Source organism: Amphiprion ocellaris, chromosome 4 (assembly GCF_022539595.1).
Source record: "Amphiprion ocellaris isolate individual 3 ecotype Okinawa chromosome 4, ASM2253959v1, whole genome shotgun sequence".
In the NCBI taxonomy this organism is placed as follows: domain Eukaryota; kingdom Metazoa; phylum Chordata; class Actinopteri; family Pomacentridae; genus Amphiprion; species Amphiprion ocellaris.
The window spans coordinates 24,028,826-24,053,792 of record NC_072769.1 but is presented as its reverse complement, the minus strand read 5'-3'; the positions used below and the strand labels follow the sequence as shown (position 1 = coordinate 24,053,792).

The 24,967-nt window shown below is 38.8% G+C and overlaps 3 protein-coding genes across 3 annotated transcripts in view; 1 reads left to right on the top strand and 2 right to left on the bottom strand.

Moving 5' to 3' along the window:
- Window positions 1-6,659, bottom strand: part of npepps (aminopeptidase puromycin sensitive) — a 29,228-nt gene extending 22,569 nt beyond the window's left edge. Inside the window, exons 1-4 of the mRNA XM_055009767.1 lie at window positions 6,303-6,659; window positions 4,107-4,191; window positions 3,819-3,896; window positions 3,547-3,668 (exon numbers count right to left, since the gene is read on the bottom strand). Coding sequence (XP_054865742.1) covers window positions 3,547-3,668; window positions 3,819-3,896; window positions 4,107-4,191; window positions 6,303-6,605 — 588 coding nt within the window. The 5' untranslated portion in view covers window positions 6,606-6,659. The remainder of the gene's footprint in view (window positions 1-3,546; window positions 3,669-3,818; window positions 3,897-4,106; window positions 4,192-6,302) is intronic.
- A 1,181-nt stretch (window positions 6,660-7,840) lies between these two features.
- On the top strand, window positions 7,841-19,571 carry mrpl45 (mitochondrial ribosomal protein L45). The gene is made up of 8 exons (XM_023276109.3): window positions 7,841-7,997; window positions 10,727-10,922; window positions 12,336-12,453; window positions 12,642-12,740; window positions 13,247-13,295; window positions 13,389-13,538; window positions 14,837-15,010; window positions 19,101-19,571. Exons 1-8 carry the CDS (start codon window positions 7,935-7,937, stop codon window positions 19,197-19,199), a joined length of 948 nt encoding a protein of 315 aa, XP_023131877.1. The 5' UTR covers window positions 7,841-7,934; the 3' UTR covers window positions 19,200-19,571.
- Window positions 19,568-24,967, bottom strand: part of gpr179 (G protein-coupled receptor 179) — a 42,862-nt gene continuing 37,462 nt past the window's right edge. The window contains exon 11 of the mRNA XM_035950890.2: window positions 19,568-24,844. Within this exon, the coding sequence (XP_035806783.1) occupies window positions 21,596-24,844 (3,249 nt within the window). The 3' untranslated portion in view covers window positions 19,568-21,595. The remainder of the gene's footprint in view (window positions 24,845-24,967) is intronic.

Below are 24,967 nucleotides of genomic sequence, written 5' to 3'. Positions count from 1 at the left end.
CTTAAATGAGGGATTAAAGAGTTCTCTTGTCTTCCTTCACTTGATTCTAACATGACACTCAGGCAAACGGGTACAGAAGATGGACAAATAACTATACAAAAAGAAAATTAGTGAAAGCAAAAACAATGAGAAGATGAAAATTCTACAGTAGTAAATGGATGTAGAGAGCTGGTGGGATCAAAGCAACCAAGCTCCTTTATGGTCACAACCATTTATTATAACTTCAACCTGTGTCCATTTGACATTGTCTGGGCTTTGTGGAATCAATGTCCGGGGGTTTTACTCTCAGCAAAGGACACAAAAACTACCCAACCGATTTTGTTGAAATTTCATAAAAAGACTAGTTAGCAGCTCTGTGGTAAAGACCCTACAACCACAGTGAAGAGCCTCACATCTGGAAACGTAACACAGCATCTTACATGCTCATAACAACTTAGTGAAGGAGCTGTGTCTCCAAGATTGACAGCATTGTTAAGAACACAAAGCGTAACATTTGATTTCCATTTGATTTGGATAAATTTGTGCAGAGGCTCTAACCAGTGTGAACTCTGCATTGATTCGATCCTATTGGAGGGAACCAACAACAATCATTCCTGTTCCACAGAGCTTCCTTTGACTAATTTTTGATCTTTCCCAAACCAAAAAGTATGCCCAATTCATGCACCAATTGACAATTTGTCAAAACCTATGAGCTCTGAATTTGCAAAACAGTTTCAACAATATCACTTGTTTCATTCAAGTCATTTGAATAGCGCTTTTTTTATGGCATTATAAAGGTGGCAAATGCAGACCTCTGCAACTGGATACGGTGGATAAAGAAAGCAGCATGAGTGTCGATGGGAAATGGATTTGAAATTAACAGACAGACAAAAGACACAAGCAAGCCAATATGCAAGGAATGCTAACAAAAAAAGGTAACACCACCATATACATAACATTAAATGGTTCTATTTTTTTACTTGCTCTTTGAATAAATATGTGACAATCTCAGAGGCTTTTGAGCAAGTGCACTACCTCACAAATTTTTCATCAGAATCTCTGATACTGACATGTGCACATATTATTGCACCCAATTGCTAAGAACGTCAAGTCTCTCAGCTAGTTGAATGAACACATTACAAAGACCAGGACAATGTAGAAATAAAATCAAATGCTTTTTAAATGCACATTCACTGGGAAAACTATGAAGCTACTTCAACTTACATGTATAACCTGCCATATTTATTTCTGTGATTTTTTTTTTTTTTTTTTTTTTAGAAAAATTCATAAACTTCATCCTACTTTAATGGGCTTGAATGACACTCTCCAAAATACAGTCCCGATAATGTGCCAGAACCAGAGCAAAGCTGACCCTTTTAACAGGTTACAAAACAAGTAAATAAATGTAATCTGTGAAACGTGCTGGGGCCACGTCGAGCATTAGTCAGCATCACATTATCGCTACCTGTCTATGTTCATTTTAAGCCGATGCCAACATTTCCTTTTAATATCTTTGTCGCTCAATATAGATGATGTTCTGACGTCACTGTGCATCCCTGGGTTTCAGTACATTAAAAATGTACCCTACTGTCTTATTAAAACCTTTATGCCCTCAATGTGGCAATTTTCCCCAAGGTGATGAAAATCCATTTATTTAACGCTTTGCATTGTGACGAGGGTACGTGAAAGAATCAGAGGAGCTGTTTTTGAACTTCACTCTTAAGCTCTCCTTTTCATTCTACCCACACTATGTGCAACACCGAGTGCACTTCAGAGCCATTTAAAGCTGCTGATCTGCTGACTTTATAACTGCACTGTTTAACAAATTCAACACATACATGAATTAAAAACAATAGCTGTGTTATGATATTTGGTGATTTGGTGATATTCCCATGTAAAACAATCACTGAGAGGAAGGTAGAAGCAACAGATAGTCTTGGTCTCACACACTCATTCAAGTCTATGCCAGCTGTGCTGCTCTGCTCTGCCAATCACTGAACAGAGCACATGCAGAGTCTTCTGCCATAGGAAAGTGTGACAGCAGAAACTCAGCTGCACTGAAAGCTACACAAACTGAAGCAACTTCTTTAGAACAGGAGTAAAACCAGTGGTTATACATTCTTTGTGAAATTACTCTTCTTTGCATTATTTTGAGCACAAAATTGAAAGACACATTCTGTGGACATGAGACTTTCATTCATTTTCTTGAAAAGGTGCCCACTTGTGGCAGCTTTTAATACAATGCATATTAGAGGTTTCAATCCCCCAATTCACAAAACATTTGTTGTGAGACAGAAAACAAGAGGGTCAGTCCTGTCATTTCAGAAAGCGCTATTGCTCTATCATCTCACAGTTTGTTAACAAAATCATTTCTAGCTAATGCAAATGATTCAATGGCTCCAGCAGAGGCCACATTTGTGCTTGAGAAATGAAGACTTAGAAGCATTGTTTTCTTTCTCTGTTGTCTTGTTGTTACAGCACTATAAACAACATGAAAGCAATTTGGAACTTTGCACATGTAATGACAATATATAGACCCCTAAGTACACCAGTTTTTGTGCTCCCACATCACCATTTTGGCATGACAACATAGCTAAAAACTGGAACTTTTGCTTTCCATACTTGACACACACCAAATTCTCCTGAGATAATTATTTGCTGAGGTCATAAATACAAACATCCTCAGGTCTGAAAACATTTAGAATTCTCAAAATTTTGTTTTTGGACCCAATGAACACATTTATGAAGACCAAATAAAATCTGAGTGTCCAGCAACATATTTCCTCAATTCTGTTTAAACTGACACAGATTGACCACACAACATACTGTAGAAAAAAACAATACTAGTATTATGTGCGTGCACTATTTTTGCAGTAATTATTTTTGACTTAAACTATAAAGCTTTCATAAACAACGTCTTAATATTGACATAAAGGTCATCAGTCTACTGTCAAGGTAATTCCTGAAATTTGTGTTTATGTTTATGTTCAAGGCATATTTACATGGAATGAATATGGAGGGATCGTGTCAACATTAAAACTTCAAACAAATACAATTTGTGAACAAGGACTGTGTCACTGCAAGTGACAGAAAGTGCGCTTCTAAGAAAAGCCTCCTGGCCAGTGTCCACACTGGACTGTCCAGGAAACAAATGTAAACACACCACCATTTTCAGAACACACATAAATAGAACAAAATGTGAAAAAAATGCCTCATCTTGAAGACAACATCTTGGACATCTGAAATATAGACTCTCTGCCTCTTTTCAAAACTCATCTGTTCAAGACTATTTACTCTCTCTAACTGACTCTTTATGTATGCTTTTTATCTTTTTGTATGGTTTTTATCTTTTCTGTTGTATTTGTTTTTTCCTGTAAAGCGACCTTGGGTGTCAAGAAAGGCGCTTACAAATAAAATGTATTACTATTATTATTACAACTGTAAATACCAAAATGAGTCACATGACTGGACCACCCTTCGATGTTGCAACACAGGCAAAGAAAGAGTTAAGCAAAACACTCAACTTTCCTATCGGAAGATCTGATTTTCCTGAGGCTATCCACTCACCTCAAACTGTGTGACAGCAGCGTAGCGGATCTCTCCAGCAGCAGTTGTATATTTACTTCTATAGAATCCTTTCATTTTGTCATTCAGTTCCCCGACAAAGTCGATCTTCAACGTACCAGAGCCTGAGGAGGCGTGCACAGAAAGAGTTGAACTGTTCATTCAGCCACGGCCAAATGGGGGAAAATCTGTTATTCTTCAACAGCAATGATGATACAATGTTGTTACAAAAGCAGGGACAACAAACAGCAGAGCCAAGTGAGGACCCTTCTTACCTTTCTGTAGAGCACTAGGGAATGACAGGGTGACTTTCTCATCCTCGTTTTGATAGTTGAATCCTGTAGCATTAATTTCTAAAAAGGAAAGAAATAAAGAGAGAAAAAAGGACAGTCTGAGTGCCACAACACAACACAACACAAGCTGTTGCCTTCAGGAAACGATACCTATAAAGATTTTCAGTCAGACAGAAGTGAAGTCAGATAACAAAACAAAAAACATTTCCATTCATGACCATGTCACTAACAAAGAAAAAAAGAGAAAAGCTGACAAAGTCTGACCCTCACCTTCTCCTCCCTGTGGTGCAAAGGAAGCTGTGATGATGTCGATGTCAGCACAGTTCATCACAATCTGATTTGTGGCTTGTGTAACCTGTAAATATTGACACAAAACAGCTCATCTTATACTTTGATAATCTTTCCTATGCCATATTTTCAATTCCCAATTGGTCTGGGAAAGATAAAGTTTTAGTAAATCATAACACTTTGCCTGGCCTTGAGAGTGAGTATGCAAAGAAGCCAGAATTTACTTCAAACTTTGTCAAATTAGTGCAAAATGCAGTGCTGTAGACAAATCCAAACTAAACCTGGGTCAGATGGCTGAGACGGGAATAAATTGACCTATTGTGAGATACACCTACGAAGGTTGAAGGGCAAACCTGGTCACAGATACAGAGCCAGTAGGCATAGGGGAAAAAAACAAAGAAAGGAAGACCAACTGCAGGCTTTCGACTTGTGATGTGAAAACAGTAGACGTAGCTGCCCAGCTTATTGAGGATGAAACACAGTGGCACACTTGGCTGCTGTGCAGTTTTCAGAGAGGGCAGTAATAGTGACATTCACAGTTTGTGGCACTGCTGGTTGGACGCTGCTGCAGTTTGAGATACTTTGAGGCTGACAAAGCAGCAGAGAGGCAGTAATTATGAAACATGCCAGGCCAGTGGCAAAGTGCCATGCCTGCTGCTCAGATTCATTCCAATATTTTAACAACTTTGTACAAACTATGGGTAAGGGATATTTACTAAATTACCAGAAACACTGAGTCAGCTTTCAGAGACTCAGTCAGGCACGGTTAAATGATCAAAAGAAAATAATGTCAGTTGTGTTAAGTAATCATTATAAGACAACATTTCCTGTTCTCCACTTTTTAAAAATAAGGGCTTGCAATGACACAAATTTATACAGATTGCCAACTGTGTATCTCTGGGTTTAGGCTGTACATCAAGAGAAACTTGAATTAGTTCATCAACTGTGTTTTAAATTGCAAAACACTTATATTTTATGAGGTTGCTTTTATCTTATTATGTTAAGCTAGTTTCTGTTCTTGTTCTGTCTGTCCTTGTCAATTAAGTACTTTGTATCCCATTAGCAAAAGGTGACTTAAAAAAAAAAAACTAAAGCAACTTTTGCAAATATACACATTCAGACTATATTATGATGTGGCCTGTCTTGATTGGCCTGATAATGTGTGGTGAGTGTTTACAACCGGGCACAGGTGTTAGCGCAGTTAGCTGACAGGTGTCTGACGCACAATGGCCCAATTAATTTACACACTGTATGCACAAACTCTGTGGCTAAAATAAATGCAACTGAACTGGTTTGTTTGGTTTACGTGTTAGTTACATAGTAGCAAACATACTGACTACAGCCTTTAGTACTAAGCCAACTGATTCATTAGCCTGCTAGGTCAACTGAAAGCTAACTAAAGCTAGCAAACGCAAATATACACAAAGATTGTTGAAAGACGAGTTTAACTTTAACTAGGGCATATCTTATCATGAGCGAGAATGCAGATTCAGTCAACACTTGTGATTTTACGGTCAGCACGGCTTGGGTGTATAAATAACCTAACGTAGTTAAGTGAATGAGTGAGAAGGCAGAGGGTGGGAGGGGGCGACACGATGTTGCCATGATTTAGCAAACATTGGTGAGCGTTAGCTAGCTGCTAGTTGGCTACTTAACAAGTTCAGTAATCACCATTAGATCAACTGTCAGTGCCTTAAAGTAATGCACTAGTGTTCAGATGGGTTTAGGTTGTCGCCATACGCCCAACTATTCCTGAAACACATTAAGCGCATTGCCAGGCGCTGATAGCAGGCTAATGTTCACGGTTGGAGACAGCTGGCTAGGCTAACATGAGAGTGCAAGTCTATTGCTATACGCGGGACAGTCCGACCAGCTAGCGTCAATTAGCAATGGGGCTTGTCACAGAAACGTTCAGCAGTTATTTTTTTCATTCATGGATCTTGCTCTGACAGTGCGAACCCATCAGAACGGTTAGCTACTTAGCAGCTTCCAGCTAACATTGGCTAACGTCTGCCATCAGTGACAGTAATCGGGCTAGTGGCTAACAATTTTATCAGTCGAACACAGCAAATTAGCTAGCAACTGGCAACGTTAGCTGGGCAGATTACATAACAAGATCCCCGCCATACACAAACAAATCCATCCATGTATGTAGTCAGGCGTCCTGATACAACATACCTCCACCAGCGCCTCCAGCTTGCCTTCGAAAGTGAAGTCGATCAAGTCGGGCTTCAGACACAAGCCATAGTTGACGGGGTAAACGTCAGTTGGTAACCGTACGAAGGGCCTCCTTTCGGGCATGGTTCCTGTATTTTGGCCGGCTGCACTAACGAAGACGGTGCTATATGAAGCGCTAGTTGTCGTTCTGAGTTTTATTAGCACGGAGCTGACAAACACGGGCCTCGACAGTGAGGATGGACAGCAGGTAGTGACTCTGTGTACGAATGACAGCGGAACTGTGCGGCCCAGGAGCAGCAACATCAAATGAAGCCCTCTCAGCACTGCCAGCTACACCTCTCTCCCCCCCTCTACAGCCTAAACAACTCCAGCTAACCAGCGTCGGCCTACAGACACACGACGTCATCACGTTCAACGCACGTCTGAGTGCATGGCCGCACTGTGTCGGTATATAAGAATCCAATTCGTTTTTTCTTTTTGTTTAGGTTTTTTTTTGTTCAAGACAAGTTTGTAGTTACATCTGATGTGTAATGTTTATAATATGGCGCTGAATCAGCCATATTTCCACCTGGCATATAGATATGATTTTCTTTCTCGTGAAACGCACACATTTTGTTTTTGAAAACAAAATGTGTGCAGTTAGACAGGGAGGTCTGTAGGTCATCCGAAGCTGCTTAGAAATTGGAGAAAACTCCGTTTTATCAGCATCACCAGCATAAAAATAGGCATTACAGTGCTGAGTTGCAGTATACATTTTATCTATGTAAAGGATAAGTATCAGACCCAGGATTGAGCCTTGGGGAACACCTTTAGCAACAACCAGGACCAGGCAGCTATCATTTTATATTTATTATTAGCAGGAACATGAAAACCCCCCATAAATCAACTTATCTTTAACAAGATGTTGTGATCAACAGCATCAAAATCTCAGAAATGACTTACAGAGTGTGGGACAGTGTTGTTTTTTTTTTATCAACTGAGTTAACTATGTCAGCAACATCAGCAGTTACAACAGTCTCGGTTATGACCAAATGTGGAAATGTGGAGATTTTTCATTTTCTCTCATTACATTTACATGCACATTAGTATCTCCATTTTATGTGTTATGTAGGTTTTGATAACATTTAAACTGGCTTTTAAGTTACTGTCATTACAGTATCTAGGTTTCTCTTCATATGTGTGTTGTTACACACTGATCTCATCATCCCAGTCATTATGTTTTCTACCAACAGAAAATGTTCAGAAACTTGCATAAGGTGTTTGAATGTCTCAGAAACTCAGCATTCATGAGAGCCCAACAGGTAGCACATACAGGTTTCTCAATGTCAGGTGTTATCTACGTTCAGTAGGCCAGGGTGTCCAAGGCTACAGTCCTGGATGTTTCATGTATATTCCTGGATCTAAATTTTTGTTTGTTTGTATGTTTGTTACAAAAATATCCCTGGCCCTGTTCATCTACCAATCCTGTATTAAAGTCCTAAAAATAATATGATATATTTTATCCTTGATCATTTAAAGAGTCACGCAAATTATCATAAATATTACCTGTAACGTGAACTCACCACTAAAGCTCGGTCATGAGTTTTATTTTGAAAGAGGTCTTTACGAAGCATCCTGGCTAACGGTGTCAAGATGGCGATGCCCATGAGGAGGACGCTGTTGACCCTCCACAGAGCAACACAGAGCAATTTAAAGGTACGTTGACATTTATTCACACATTACCATTTAGCACATGCAGTCAGCATGCTAAAGAAGCTGTACGTTCGTTTAGTTTCTTCTTATCGAAGCGTTACGCTGCGCCTAATCCTGACAGGGGCTAGCTAAGCTAACATTAACTAACTGTCAGGACATGAACCTCCACACAGACACCGCTTAGAGGCCCGTTGTCACAAGGAATAATGAACTGATTATCTGGAAATACGCACAATAGGTTCAAATTTGAAGGTAATAAGTCCATATAATGGGACGTAATGTCAAAGTCATAAATGCATTTGTAGGTAAAATTTTACATTTATTTACTCGCACATCGCATTTAATCTTTAACGTTCTGATGTTTTGACTCCCTCAAAAGAAGCGTTTGTGTTTTATCATGGCAATGTCACTAATAAAGGATTTATTAGTGACATTAGTGTATTTATTTTACTCAGGCATGACGATTATGATCATGAACGATAGTGAAATATTTTTCCTGACATTTTGGGTTTACACTGTAATAAATACTATATTCGAATGGGTTGCATTTATAAGTTAAGGAGATTATGTCTTTTGCAGCTGTCTTATGGTCTATTGTTTTTAAATACAATCCTCATGAAAGGAGGACTTCATTTTGATATCTTTTTAGTCCCAATGCAGGGGCTACAAGCTCTTTTTGGAAACTGGAAAAAAGCAATATATGAATTAGATTGGTCTTTTAAAGGTATTTCAACCATTAAAAACAACTGGAATTGTTACTATCTAGGGCAGGGGTGTCAAACTCATTTTAGTTCAGGGGCCACTTACAGCCCAATTTGTTCTCAAGTGGGCTGGACCAATAAAATCGCAGCATAATAACCTATAAATAACTACAGCTCCAAATTTTACCTTTGTTTTAGTGCAAAAAAAGTGTAAGTGTAAATGTAAATGACAAATTTAAATGAACAGTTACTTTTATTGAAAAACTGCACTTCCTGTCATCCCTGTAATTTTTACACTTTGCAAAGTCGTTCCACAGGCCAGATTGGACCCCTGGGCGGGCCGGTTTCGGCCCAATGGTTGTATGTTTCACACCCCTGCTCTAGGGCATGGTACAGATAAAATAATGCAGAGGTATAAGGATAATATTTTATTGCACTTACTAACCCCATATTAGGTCCTGAAGCAAATATTATTGTGCCTTTACTGGTCCCCAATGTACATGCCAGTTTCGCTGCACTCAGAAACTAAATATTATTGCAGAACTCAAATGATTAGTTGGTTTATGATTGCCTGATGCAGAGAAATTACATCATTATATCTGACTGGATATTTAAGTTAATGAGTAAAACTTAACATGTGAAGCAGGGCTGCAGAATATATATTTTCAGCACTGACAGCATTTCAGGTTGAAGTAAGACAAATTAACTCAAACACATCATCCTACAACTTTTTTTGCTGCTTGACTCAAAAACAAAACTCACACGATTCTCATTTTCCATGACTTATCTACAAGAGACGTCTGTCTGATGGAACATAATTTACTATCACTGAATGGTTCTTGGGTACACTGAGTTTTTTAAAACATTTACAAGAAACATGACTTGTTGACCTGCATGCTCCGCATGTGCACAGCAAAATGAGTGAGGAACAGGTGAGAAACACTGAAAAGGAACATTTCCTTGCAAAAAAAATCAATTGTATTAAAATATTGCAGCTACAGAAAGGATGATGTTGACCAAAAACAGGTACTCTGTCTGCTTTGCAATTTTTGCCGGTACATGAGGCATCCATTTAAATCAGCACCACAAAGCCACTACAACGAATTATTCAAGACATCTGTATTTTTTTCAAGGTATGTTTTACAGAAAAAAACAAAATATTGCAGTGACTTTTTTTTCCTCAAATGCGAGTTTTTTTAACAAAGTCGTTTTCTTTACTAAAGTGCGATATTAAATGTGTGTACTGTAGTGTAATATAAGGGTACCTGTACTTGACTTTAGAATCTCCAGTTTGGTCAAATTAATGGTAATGTGTTGTACTATTTACATATTTTGTTTGATACCTTTCATTGCTATTTGTGAATTAGGATTTTCTATGTAAAATATATGAGCTAATAAAATATGCCCTTTCTTATAGACATTGCCTACGAGACAATACATCTCGACCAGCTACAGTAGTAAAAAGCTGGTAATTCATCTGTAATAACAGCCTCATAATATAGTACACAGAGGGGCAATTTTCGGACATCCATATTTAAAGTACATTGAAATATTTCAAAATTTGGAATCATTTCCTTTAAATCACACCAGCGCTATATATATATATATATATATATATATGTATATGTATATGTATATGTATATGTATATGTATATATATATATATATATATATATATATATATATGTATATATATATATATATATATATATATATATATATATATATATATATATATATATATAGAGGTTCCCATTAAATCGTCCCCCATGACATGTAGTGAAAGTCTGTACTGTCTCCCCTTTTGCCCAGCTGGTATTCCACCCTTGTACATAGAAAGCTACAATGAGGAAGGCACAACATAGCAAACAATGTCCATTGTACAAAAATGTGTATTAAGCACAAAGCTGAATCATTGCCTTTCTGACAGTGTCACCTAAAACTGAAAGTGTTCATGACCACTGAGTCTAGGTTCATGAATTCATTTTGAAAACGCCTGTGGAGAATAAACACCTGTTTTTTTTTTCTCAGAGTGCTGAGGCGTCTCTGGATGTGCTACATCCCATTCCACTTTTGCTGCCAGTACGGACCAAGAAGCGGTACTTTATTCCTCCAGCAGTGGGATTGAAGGGAAAGAGTGAAGAGAACCCAGAGGCCAAGGCCCGAGCAGCAGGCATCGTCTTCAGACAGCAGTACCTGGAGAGGCCCATCAACATTGCTTGCACTGGTAAAATGATCCTTAAATTGTGCTGATGTGCATACATCATGGTATTGCTCATGTGTAATATTTCAAGTTTCAAATGGTTAAATGCTAAGATGAGACAGAACAGTACAAACAGATACTTTTACTCTGGTGGTGATGGTAAGTTTCTCAACATTTCTACCAATATGACAGTAAGTAGAGCTGGATATTATCAACGATCCTCTCATTTTGAACTTCACGTCCTTGTATGTTCCATAATCAAGCAGCTCTGTTTCTTTGAATATGAAATTACTGTAAATACTGTGGACATTATGTGCAAAATTGTAAACACAGTCATAAAACTGTTGTCATAACTTGATTTGCTCAAAGTGGATGTTTTACACATCAGGAAGCCCTGACAGCGCATTTAGCCCAGTTATAACACATGTTTACGAACAAAAAAACAGAAATAAAAGGTTGGTCTCAGCAAACTAAAAATCCAGACTTGATTTATTTGAACAATTAATGAATGGGAATTAATGGGAAAATGGTCTTTGTGTGCAGCCTAGTAGTAATTAAAGCTACAATTTAGATCTATAGTGATGTTTTGACAACTAAAGGGGCTGCTTTCAGCAGCTGATTAATGAATGTTTATAACCTGTAGATACAACCTGAAAAAAGGACAAGTTTGTTGATAAAATTGTATCTGACACATTAAGATAACAGTGGAAGACTTATTACTTTTGTGCACCGTATGTTTTTTAGTTAACTGCTTGTCCTAAACATTGTAGGTCCCACTGGAAGGCGTTTTTATGTCATGCATATGTTTTTTTAACAAGTGATTCTGACTTATTATACCGATGTGACAGGATCAGCGAGGTCGTATCACACATGAACGCGAGTCCACTAATGATTCGCTTTGTTTGTACATAACTAGACACAGCCAAGTGTTATTTAGACTAAATTGCAGCCAACAGAAGTCCTTGTTAAAAACAAGAAGCTGTTCCCATTGTGTTCCATTTGCTCATAGCTATGACATTTAATACGATTAATTAAAAGTTTCTTTGGCTTTGGAACTTAACACATTCGAATCTCTGGGTGACTTGACAGGTAACCAACCATCTGCTCTCATAGATTTGTTCACAAATGCCAACAGAAAGCCTTCTGTTTACAGTTTTGTATTGAAAGCCAGTCATTACCCCAAAACATGTCTGTATATATGATATTATATTTAAGAGTCTAAACTTAAGAGTATGAAACTGAGGATTTCAATTCTATAAGTAAAAAAAAACATGAAAAAAATCTTGCAGCGTATCCTAACATTCCACCAAAGCTTTTATGTGGAGCTATTCTTGCTCTGTCAGTCATCAGCTGTGGATTGAAAGGATTTATTTTGAAAACTGTCTCTGGTTGGAGGGTACACACTGATTGATCAGTCATGTCTGCTCTCTTTACCAGCGGGAATCTTCGACCCCTACATCCCTCCAGAGGGTGACGCTCGTCTGTCCACTCTGTCTAAAGAAGGCCTGAAACAACGAACTGAACAGATTCGACAGAGCGCCGCCTCACAATTAGCGTAAGGTCCTTTTCTCTGTCTCCTCATGTCATTTCTGCACTGATGAATTTTGCAGGTAACAACTACGTTTGATGTGGTTTGAGACCAAGAGCATGTCCTTCCACCAGCTAAACAGCTGTTTTGTTTCATTGCTTTCAGCACATATTAAGGTGATGACCTAAATGGTTTTCTTTCCTCCATTATTTCAGGATTCGTAAAGTCAAAGAGCACGACTCTGAGTTCAAAACGAAGGATTTTGCAGAGCGAGCTCAAGAAATCTTTATCGAGGCTCACAACGCCCTGACACAGTAAGGAAACAAACTCCTATCGCAGCCTCACAGTGAGGGAGGACCGCTTTGTTATTGTGAGACATTTGTTATAGACATGAGAGATGGAATCATGCTGCCCTCAGTTCTGCTGATTAAACAATCTTGATTATTATTCTGAAAAAAATATAGTAATTATAAACTGATGAGTAACTACTGATAAATCTGTTTATTGTATTTATTTCACAATCACCCTTTGAGGCAACAGCAGCAGGGTTACGTGCACGTCTTTTCGAGTTTTTGCGCTCTTTTTTTTAACTTTCACAATGCAAATTTCATTATTTAAAAGTTAGTTAAAATGATTTCAAAATGAACTGCTCTTCCTGACAAACAATTCATTTTTTTAAAATCATTTCTAGCTCTGTTGTGTAGAGGGAAAGGAAACAACATGCAACTTGTAGTTTGGCATAATTTGACATAAATTAACCCTCAAAATCTGAGTTTTAAGGGTTAGAGAGGCAGGTAAATATCTGCTGTTTGATTTACAGGTTTAACAAGGAGAAACTTCATTCCTTGGTGACAGAAAGATGTTATCCGGTAAGTTATTCATCTAAACATTGCTGAAATTAATTCACTTTCATCAGATCCTCAGTTCATTGTACTTCTGTCGTGCCTGTCTTCTCTGTTCAGGAGATGACAAGAGGCAACCGCTACAAGACGATTCGCTGGAGGTTCGTCGAGTCCCTGGAGCCGCCCAGAGTGGTCCATGCCCGCTGCCCTGACATGGTCACCAAAGGCAACCTGTACGGCCAGGTGACGGTCCGCATGCACTCCAAGCAGGTACGACTCGTGTGCTAAGAGACTGTAACACGCAAAAGTCCAGACACAGCATGACAATGAACTGTTTGTGGTTTGCAGTTTTTTAGATTAATACAGCTTCTACAGCAGGGGTGTCAAACATGCGGCCCGCGGGCCAAAACCGGCCCGCCAGAGGGTCCGATCCGGCCCGCGGTATGGCTTTGTGAAGTGTAAAAATGACAGCAAAGACATTAACTGCAAACTGTAAATATGGAAAACTATAAATTTACAATAATTTCTAGACCATGACAGGTTGTTTTGGTTATGAAGTAAAATGCAAGATTGCTCATTGTTCTTTTGTTGTTTTCCATCATATTTTTGCAATATTTTGTCTTGTTTTTGTTGTTTTTTGTCTTTTTTTTTGTCTGACTTTTGTTGTTTGTCTCAAATTTTTGTTGTTTTGTTTCTGGCTTTTGTCGTTTTGTGTTTCATTTTTGTCTTGCTTGTGTTTTTTGTCTTAGTTTTTGTTATTTTATGTTTTGCTTTATTTGTTGTTTTGTGTGTCGTTTTGTGTTTTCTTTGTCTCACTTGTGTTGTCTACTCTTCTGTCATTTTTTTCTTGTTTGTGTCATTTGTAATAATTTTTCTGTCCCATTTTTGTCATTTTTCCGTTTTTTGTCACTTTGTAACTTTTTTGGCAAATTTTTAGTCTCTTTTTGTTTTGTTTCGTGTTGTTTCTCTCATTTTTTTGTCATGTTTTTCTCGCTTTTGTTATTTTGTCTCATTCTTGTCATTTTGTGTTTTGCTTTATTTGTTGTTTTGTGCATCATTTTTGACGTTTTGTGTTTTTTTTTGTCTCGCTTACATTTGTCCATTTTTTGTCATTTTGTAACTTTATTATCAAATTTTTTGTCTCTTTTTAATTTTGTTTTGTGTTGTTTATCTCATATTTTGTCTTTTTTTCTTGTTTTTGTCACTTTGTGTTTCATTTTTGTAATATTTTGTCTTGTTTTTGTGGGGGTTTTTAGCTTTTTTTGTCTGACTTTGGCATTTTGATCATAAAGTAAAATACTATATTGTTCCAGGTAGCTGTGATTAAAATTTCAAGTTATTTATAGGTCATTATGCTATGATTTTACTGGTCCGGTCCTCTTGAGATCAAATTGGACTGAATGTAGCCCCTGAACTAAAATGAGTTTTGACACCCCTGTTCTACAGTTTTGAACAAATGTATTTAACCTTAGTACATTTTAATACTTTGAAACTGTGTTTGAGGTTTAGTGTAAATACAAATGTCACGGTGAAGTAGGCTTTCCAGTTCGCCTCTATTTGCCTTACAGACTCTGGCCATCTACGATCGCTTCGGGCGGCTGATGCTGGGCAGTGAGGAGCACTCGAAGGACGTCTTGGAGTATCTGGTCATAGAACGACACCTCATCAACCCCTACGGACGATGGAGGTTACACGGAAAAATAGTGCCATCCTGGGCTCCTGCCAAGGACCCAATTATTAAGGTGACCCTCTACTCTGCACCGCTGACAATATTTGTATTTTAGTAAGAAAAAGGCAGAGGTCCAAGGCTCTCTCCCTGTCAAAAGGAAATTAAAAAACCTTTATTAACTGGCCAGTTCATACTTCACTTTAATGGCCACATGAGCAAGGTTGGTGGAGGAAGGAAGGTCTTTCCTTGCTGTTACATTTGTGTTTATATATCCTTTCTAAAATGTCTTTACTTTTTTAAATAGAGAAATATAATTCTTGATTGCAGTCCAAACTGTGCTCCTACCCTCATTAATGAAACTGTCTCGGACCTTCATTGTGTTGTATTCAGGCATTTAACCTACACAGCATTGCAGGTCCATTTACAGTATATCTATCCACAGGACTGTACAGCTGTTTTAGGTACTACCATCACTCAAATAATCAAACCAGTTAACTATACAAGCTGCGTTAAAGAGAAAGAGCTCTTTCTTAGATCCGTACATTATATCCCAGTTAGAAACAAATGGATGTGATCAGACCACAGGCGAGTTAGTGCAACACATTTTATAGGCTTAGTGTTGGCTGTGGTAATGTTAAAGGGCTGATATTGTGCCTCTTTATCAGTAAATTAATGAAAGTCACACATGTTCGGAATGTGTCTTTCAGTTTTCAGCCGAAAATACTGCAAAGATTATTTGTTTTACATTGACTGTATAAGCACTAGTTTCAGTGAAGTACTTAATGGGCTTCAAGGTCTGTAGCTTTAAATTCAGGTGAGCTGCTGCTGTCCACACCTCCTTCAGGAAGAAGACTCTCTCTGCATCTCTTCAGTTTAGTGATTGGCAGAGAGAAGAAGCGCAGCTGGCAACTTACGAAGGAGTGTGTGAGACCAAGGCTATCTGTCACTTCTATATTCTATTTTCTTACACTGAAATACAGTTAAATTCATAGTGATTGTTTTTATCTCGTGTTCAGCGAGTTTTTCAGATCACACCATGGTTATAAAAACACCAGTGTGGGGGTGCTCTGAAGTGACTGCTGGTTAATATGTAATCTTAATGAAATTACTTTCAGTCACTATTTTATATTTGTTCCATTGTCTTATAACAGAAACAGAAAATTTGTAAATGAGAACAGCTTTATTGGAATTTGAAAATACACTATATATGAGTATAGACATTGGCCCTGTTTTAGGACGCACTTAACCATAACAGGCGGCTTGAAAACACAGTAGCCCACCCATTTCTTTTTTATTGGTTTCAAACTGATCTTACAGTTTTCAGCTTCTCTGAATGACACTCAGCTTTTCCACAGACTTCTGACCTGGGACCATAAGATCAAAGCTCATATTAAAACTATTGGATTTAGCCAAACAGCGTGCTTACAGTTGTGATTTTCAGATTGTTATTTTTAACATTACTGTTAAAAACAAGTCATCCACTGGATCTAGCAGCCACCAGCAGAACATTTGGTGGTGGTTTGCTTGTGGCTGACATATTTTATTTAGCAGGTGCTGCTCTAGAAAGTAAAGTAAGGATAATGCAAATTATTAAGCTCAACAACTATGGATCAGCCAGTTTCCAAGTAGAAACTAGAAGGCAATGGGAAAATGTCTTCAAACTTTCAGAGCTTTTATTTTCTCGCTCCAAGTTTATAAAACATACAAAACGTAATAGAAATGGATTTTCACCATATCTGACCTTTCAGTGGGTAGCTCAGGAAATTAGCAACTATTGAAACCAATAATGTGACAAAAGTATAAATAAGTCGTGCAGTTAATCTGTGATACAACTCAAAATATTTTTGGACTGATTTTAAAATTAGGTCAGTCTTCTTGACTGAGTATAGATGAGCTAATTACCTATTCATTTTTCACGTAGAAAACTGGTTGTCTTTGAACTTAGATCACATCAGTTCACAAACGTGAGCAAGAACATGGTTCAAATGTACTTCTGGTGGTATAGAGGGTTTTTTGTCTGGTCCAGGTTTGGAGATGACTGCCAAAGTGTCACTCTTACTTTGGACCAACAGACATCATTGTGAGCATTTTTTACGGGCTCTGTTTCTGTAGAACGACATCACAGTGAAGTCTGTGGATCATTCAAAATAATGGCAACATTGATTCTGCAAAACTGTCAGTTTATGACAGTTGAATAAAAATGAAACCTAAATTCCTAAATTATTTTTGCTGTATTGGAAAGGAGGCAGAAATGCAACCAACTGTTTATACATACTAGTTGCAACTAGAGGTAAAAGAGAAAATATTTTTTTTTGTAATGTGGATGAATGGCTCTTTAAAACACCCACTGAATTTTACTGATCACTGAGCTGTAGAGGGATTTAGGGGACTCCTGCAGGGCTGAACCATAGTCCTCCCCAGCAGCTACTTCAATTAACTAGCACATCTCCGTCAAATATAAATAACTTGGACATACAGGAATGTGATGTTGTGATTCTGAGCTTTGAACGTCTAACTGCTGCTTGGCAGTGGTGGAAGAAGTACTGCTTTAATAAAGGTATTACAATGACAATTTAAAAATATGTATTTAGAGTATAAAGGAAAACGTGTTCATTATGCAGATTAGTGACTTTCATATTCATACAGGATTATTGATACCGATGCAGTTTGTTGTCGTTCACAGAGGTGATTTCCAGTTTTAAACCTTTTTGTAGTGCAGTGAAAATATTTCACCATCTTTCTCATGTTAGTTTTAAAAATGTTTTGAAATCAGCATCTCTATCTGGGCTGCTGATTGAAAAAAAAAATGTCACCAAAATAGCACCAGATTGAAATGTGCCCTTTTTACAATAATAAAATTTATCCTAAATTCCAAACTAAAAAGACTTGATAGGAGGGAGATGTATTTCCCACTGGACATGGAATCTGGTGGTGCTAGCTGCCTATATTTTCTAATGAAAACAAACTGCCAGGTAAACTGTAAGAGCAGCTGTACTGTGCTTGAGTGCGTCTTGGAGTAAATGTATTTAGTCAGTTGCAAATTTAGTTCTGCAACTGTTGCTTGGAATTCACATGATCAGATGATCTGCAACTATTTCTGCAACAAGTTGCCTCCGTTCAAATCAGTTCAGAAAACAAAGAAACAAATCCCCGTTAAATTCAGATTACATGAGAGAATGTGTTCACTCTGCACCACACTTCATGAAGCTGGACTGGAATAGAAGATGACTTGCATTATACGCATCACTGCAAAAACATAGGACATAATCACCTTAAATCTGTGAGTCAGCCCTTGCTGTGTCTCAGATATTCCTGACAGATGGAGCAGTAATGATGCCTGGAAGGTGTTTCTTACGCTTTTCTGGTGAAATCCAGCCATCACCATCGGAGTTCTGCAAAAAGTGTTAGCCCTACTGTCAAACAAATCTGAAATTGGTGGCAGTAGTCCACGGCATGCCAAATAATCCCTCATCCCTCCTTATCCTAGCTACTTTATGATGGTCATTTGATAAACACTGAGGCATCTTGCTTTGCATTTAGAACATGAACACAGGGGGAATGTGTGTAATTTGTAATATGTCTCAAGTGGTGTGTCAGTGTTATGTCCTTGATGTTTCACACGTCACGTTGTCATTATTTAAGGTTATTTTAAACCGTAATAGGTTACTTTACAGACAATTTCAGCATGATGTTATGTTACTATTTTAAGTTTCAAATGGATAGCACCTTCACTAGCCATGGTCCATGAAATTAAACAAATACCAAGAATCTGATTCATACAGTTACAGCTACTCTTAGGTTCATGGGTAAAACTGAGCAAGCCTTGTTTTAAGCATTTAGTTTGACAGATGTTAGATAATGTAGGAAACTGGATCTTCTCTGCTGAGAGAAGATGTAGAGGTTTTTTTTTTTGCAAGAACAAAATATGTCACAGTAGACTTTCTTTCTCTAAAAAAAGTACCCACCTTTCTGCTTTTTTGAACATGATTATCACGTTGGTCCTGAAGATTGATTAACCCTGCAACAAAACATGCAGCTTCATGGGTTGTGGAATAGACAGCGCTTGAGATTTGCTGTGCTTATATTATGTAGTTTTAGTGCAGATTACATTTGTTTGAATGAAATTAAAACCAAATTTTTCTCTTCTCCTGTCCCTCTTCCAGACGGTCATCATTCCTGGTCCAGAGCTGAAACCAGGGCAAGAATTTGACGCCCTCAACTATGAAGTCCCCAAACCAGCGGCAGTACAGTGGTATAAATAGTCCACCGGGTGGCACTGCTCTTTTTAGCAAACCTCAGCTCACATTATTAGCAGTCATGGGCCAGATGCTGTTAAAAATTTGGCTGTGGCTGGTTATAGTTTGTCCACTTTGGCAGGAAACTGGGCTTCTTACTGTTTGAAAAAGGATTTTGGCTGTTGAGACACTGGAAGCAGCAGGTGAGTTTAAGGATGAACAAACTGCCGTGTCCTGAAGCCAATGAAGCTGCTTCTTTCTCTACAGAATATCACACGAGTCTGGAATAATAACAACGCCTTCCATGGCTACGGTTTTGTGTCGCACATTTTTATGTCGTCTTCATGAGAGAAACTTAATGTGTACATGCAAGAAATAAAATGTACAGATCAACAGAAATTGAATGGTTTATTTCTGTGATGAGTATACTGCATGTTGACCTTAGGAAATACAAAAATAAGTGTTCCACCTGCTTTCTTTTACCAGCACATGTCAGTGCAAACCAAAGGACGTTACAACATTAGATTTTTTTTTTCTTTTTTCTTTTTTCTACGGGACAACAATTTACATCACGCTCATTCAAAACACACACAAACATGCAACGTTGCTTACAAAACTAGGTCACTCCATTGACAAAAAAAGCTTGGGCAATGTTGAACTGAATTCACTGAATGAAACAAATCTGTTTGAGACTGACACTGCAGCAGCAGAAGTGCAAATAATCCTCACAACTGCTAGTTTCACCAACTAATTGCTGGCTTAGATGTGAATTAATTGCACCAAGACAGAACACCATTTCAATCCACAAACCTTTGCAAGCATACTGCTTTCAAAAACTTGGATTCGACTCTACCTGAAACTTGTGATTAATGTTTCAAAATCCTATTTAGAATTTAAATATTTCAAATAATATTCCTAAATATCCGACACTGAAATATGGGGCCATTTCTGATTGTTAAATTATTAGCTATTAGTAATCATATCTAATAGTTAAAACATATCATTGACTCATCCATAAGTAGTTAATGATGTAAAAAAAAAGTATTTCTCATAATTGGCCAGCATTCCTGTAAAGGTTTAATGCAGAAGGACCTTAGAATTTAGTCTCTATACAGAGATCAATAATATGTGAACATTACTTTTCTCCTGCAGTCAGTATAATATTGTCTGTATAAAGAACCTTTAAAATAATCCTGTAATAAACCTTTTCAACTAACACAGGAGTTGGATCCCAGTCAAGTTAGCAGTTATGTCCATCAATTTGAATGTTCTTTCCATTCACCAAACATTTTCACTGTGCTTTGATGTTTATTTCATAGTCCGATGTTAGTCAGACTGGTGTCCAGTGTGCTCGATCCACAAAAAAACTGTATTATTTTAAAAAACTTAGACATGAAAGGATTAGGCAGGTTTTGCTCCACTTTAATCTGCAAAATTGTTATAGTGTAGGTTTATGGTAACTTATGCAATTTTCTGGCATTTCTTTCTTTTTCTAAACATTTCTTTAAATGAGATACAGTTGTGTTTCCCATTATTAGGAGTGTATAAAACGTGAAAACACTAAATGCTGGCATTGAGTCGGGAAATTAGTCACGTAAGCGAACAGGTATGCATAGTTTTATCAATACGTCTGAAATGTAACTTGACATCCATTGTAATCCTAGTGGCACTATTTGACACTTTCTTTTACTTTCGACATATAGTTATTGTAAGAAAAATTCAGAATAAAAATGAACTCATGTAAGCTGTTGAAGATTAGAGTTTCATATGTAGAGTCCCTGTGATGTTTTTACATTTGTGAATTTGTCTAGATTTGTGAGCTCTTCATGTCAGCCATGGTTCCAGCATATTTCGAGTACACTGCAAACATTTGAGCTGTCACCTAAGAACATACAAAGTCAAAAATGTTTTCATTTAAACTGGGCGGGGGCAGGGGAATAGAAGCAGGAAGAAATGGAACTTCATCTAATTGCTTTTGACATCTTTCCCTCATTAAGCAAATGTCTATAGTTCACTTCTGGACCAGTGATGGACATAAGTATGTTATATGTGGTTCACTAAATAGTACAATTATTTAGTCAGGTTTGCACAACCTATAGTGCCCAGCTCACCACCACATTACAACTTGCTTCTTAGCTGGACAGGGGCATGGTTCAACTGGATAGGCAAACTGGAAATAACACAGTCCTAAGTTTTGTCTTTCCTAATTTTTTTTTAGCAATTGCCCATCAGAAAGGGCTTCCGCCTTTCCCAGCTGCAGGGAAGCTGTTCTTTAGTTGAACCTGCACTCCATTTGTAGCTAGGAAAATGATAAAACAGTTCCCTTTGATCTACAATGGACTACTGGCAGAATGGTCTTAAAGAGTTCACATTCCCCTTTTTCTAAAAGGAGGGGCCGAAACTGGATGCTAGCTAGGTTTAAGTCACAAGTCAGGTGGGAATACAAGAGCCTCAGCAGCACACTCTGCATCGTCTTCTTCATCTTCCTCAGGAATATTCTCAGGTTCCCATGTAAAGACATCTGAGGCATTGTCTGTGAATGAGCCAGATCTACTACTTGCCATCTCCCAAGGACACAAAGCATCACGCCGGCCCAAGGCTAAGTTTGCTTTAGAGTCGTCTGTATCCTCTGTGCTCAGGTCTACTGGAGTCTCTTCGGCCAACAGTGGCCCTTGATTTTCTGTGACATCTTTGTCAGCATTGAGATTATCAGCTTTGTCTTTGTCTTGGTCTAATTCTTTGCTCTCCCATGGACAAACGTCTTCGCGAGCACTATCTTGCTCTTTGAGAATTTTTGGTTCTTCTGTTTCCCATGGACAAACATCTGCCCGACCACTATCTTGCTTTTCAATAATTTTTGGGTCTTCTGTCTCCCATGGACAAACATCTGCTCTAGCGCTCTCTTGTTTTTTCAGAACCTTACTGTCTTCTGTCTCCCATGGACAAACATCTGCTCTAGCGCTGTCTTGCTTTTTCAGAATTTTTGGTTCTTCTGTCTCCCATGGACAAACATCTACTCTAGCACTGTCTTGTTTTTTCAGAACTTTAGTGTCTTCTGTCTCCCATGGACAGACATTTGTCAGAGCACTGTCTTGCTTTTTAAGAATTTTTGGTTCTTCTGTCTCCCATGGACAAACATTTGTCAGAGCACTGTCTTGCTTTTTCAGAACTTTTGGGGCTTCCATTTCCCATGGACAGACATCTTCCCGGGAATTGTTCTGTCTTTGCAGTTTCTCTGGTGGTTTTGGTGCTTCAGTTTTGACTGCTCCTGCTTCTTCTGTCTCCCAAGGACAAACATTTGCCGGAGCCGTGTTTTGTCTTCTCTGACTCTCTGATGTTTTTGGGGTCTGTGGTGTTCCTGGTTCTTCAGTTTCCCACGGGCAGACATCAGCTGGTCTTTTCAGTCCTTGTGACACTGTTTTGGTAGCTGCAGGTTTTTCAGGAATCTCAGTTTCCCAAGGGCATACGTTTATTCTTGTGCTGTCTTTCCCTTCAGTTTGTGCTGCAACAGCTTTCAAGGGTGTGGAGTCTTTTTCTGGTTTGTCCTGTTGTTCACCTTCCCAGGGACAAATATCCACCTTGATTGTCATTTGTGAAGTTGAGTCTGTATTTATTGGCTCAGTGCTTGCTTCTTCAGATGTGCAAAGAACTTCCAGGATTTTTGGAGGGTCAGGAAACTCCCATGGACAACTTTCTGCTGTCTTGGTGACTTGTTTACCCCAAGTAAGGGCAGGTGACATTGCATCGAATTGATGCTGATTACTTGACATTTCTTTTGATGCACCGGGATAGATGGCAGCTTTCATAACTTCTTGTTGAAAGGGCACCATCAGAGTCCCTTGTCCTTTGTGCTCAAGAGGATTTAGGTTTTCATATACAACTTCTGCTTTGTCCTGAACATCCCAGGGGCAAACGTTAGCATATTCACTATCTTGTCTTATTGAAGTTTGGGGAGTTTCTGCAGTTTCCCAGGGACATATGTCTGCTACACGTTTCAAAGATTGTTGAGTCTGTGAATTTTTATGCAGAGTAGTATTAGATATAACAGGAATATCCTGTGATTCCCAAGGACACACGTCACCACGACCGCTTTCTTGTTTTCTCACATTCCCTTGTTCTTGAGAGTCCCATGGGCATATATTAGTTCGTTCAGGTACCTGTGATTCCCAAGGGCAGACATCAGCTTTAATGCTCTGCTGCTTCTTTGGTTCCCCTCCTTGCTGTGAAGAAGCAGCTCCTTCCCATGGACACACATCTGCATGAGAAACATTACGAGCTGGTGTAATTCGATGACTACCTCTTCTGTGGGTTGACGGAGTTCTGGAGCTGCTGGAAGTCTCCCAAGAACTTATGCTACTACATTTGCTGTTCTGCCTTGACAAAAACACATTTTCGTAGGTGCCATCTTTTTGCATGTCATCCACGTCACATGGGTAGATGGCAGATTTTACAATCACAAGCCTCCGTGGGCTTCTGTCAGAGGAATCCCCAGAGGATAGTCTGATTGCATTTTGCTTCACAAGGCATGGCTTTCCGTCTGCTGTTGTCATGCTTCTCTTTTGCAGTGACCTCTTTTCCACACTTGGACGTCTACTAGACGTTCCTGACCTTGGTGTTGTTGAAGCGCTTTCCTGGCTTTTTTGTGAAACAGAATCCTCTTTATTTAAGTTTCCATCTTTACTGGACTTGCTACTTCCATCCACAGATCCAATAAATGATTTCACAGAGAGCCACTTGGTGGTGGTGGTACGGAAGGAGAAGACACGCTGATCCTTTGTGACTTTTGGTCTTGGAGAGCCTGGTGCACTTGCAGACACAGGACTCTGAGGTTTCTGTGACTCATTTTCACCTTGTAGTCCTTTGTCCACAGAAGGAGTCTTTTCTACAGGTGGTAAATGGTCCCAGGGACAGATAAGTGATTGTGGGGATGATGGCCCTTTTTCTTCACTGTCGCCAGAGTTTGCATAAGTGACATGCTTCTGGTTCTTGTCACCTGATTGTTCTTGCTCTACCTCCCAAGGACAGACCTCAGCCTTGTCAAATGACTCTGACTGGAGAGCACTCCTGGTCTGGTCACCTATGGAAAGGCTCTGCCTTGACCGCATTGTGCTGGCTCTGGAAACCTTGGGTAAGTTCTCCATGGAATGCGTGGTGGTTGAGGTTAGGCTCCAGGATTTATGAAGCCTGGTGTGATCGGGATGCAGAAGATTGGTATCAATTGTCAGATTCTGGGCACTGGCTGACTTACAGACTCCCGCTGGAATATCCAAGGAATCCGTCTCAGATCGCTGAGAGGATCTTTTCACAGAATTGGCCTTTAGCATGGAGTCACGCAAGGAATTCTCTCTTTCCCTGACATAGTGATGATCACTTTGGGACTTGCGGATGGATGGTGAAGGTGACTTCATTGAACTTCTGTAACTGATACTGACAGTGTCGGGGGTCCTTCTGAAAGAGTCAGAATGATTACCACTTCTGCTGTGGAAGGATCCATCTTTCTCCTCACGACTGCACTGGCGACTCATGGTTTCTGGAATCTCAGCAATGCGTTTAATAATGGATCTCCCTAGTGCACATCGAGAGCTTCGCTTCTTTGACAGATGAGGGTTATTTGCGGTCATCTTCTTTGTCTTGTGGACTTCTAACTGGGCATATAACTTCTTCAGCTCATCCTGGTGCATATGAAGAAGGTAGGGAAATGATGATGGGATTGACAAGATGATTGAAATGATGGAGGAGAGGAAAAGACAAGGAGAGCAACAAGTCAGAGGTAAGGTAAAAGATGTTTTCATGTA

Coding starts and splice junctions, on each gene's coding strand:
- mrpl45 (XM_023276109.3), top strand. CDS start 7,935: ATGGCGATGCCCATGAGGAGGACGCTGTTGACCCTCCACAGAGCAACA. Junction 10,923..12,335: donor CATCAACATTGCTTGCACTG/GTAAAATGATCC, acceptor TCTCTTTACCAG/CGGGAATCTTCGACCCCTAC. Junction 12,741..13,246: donor GCTCACAACGCCCTGACACA/GTAAGGAAACAA, acceptor TTTGATTTACAG/GTTTAACAAGGAGAAACTTC.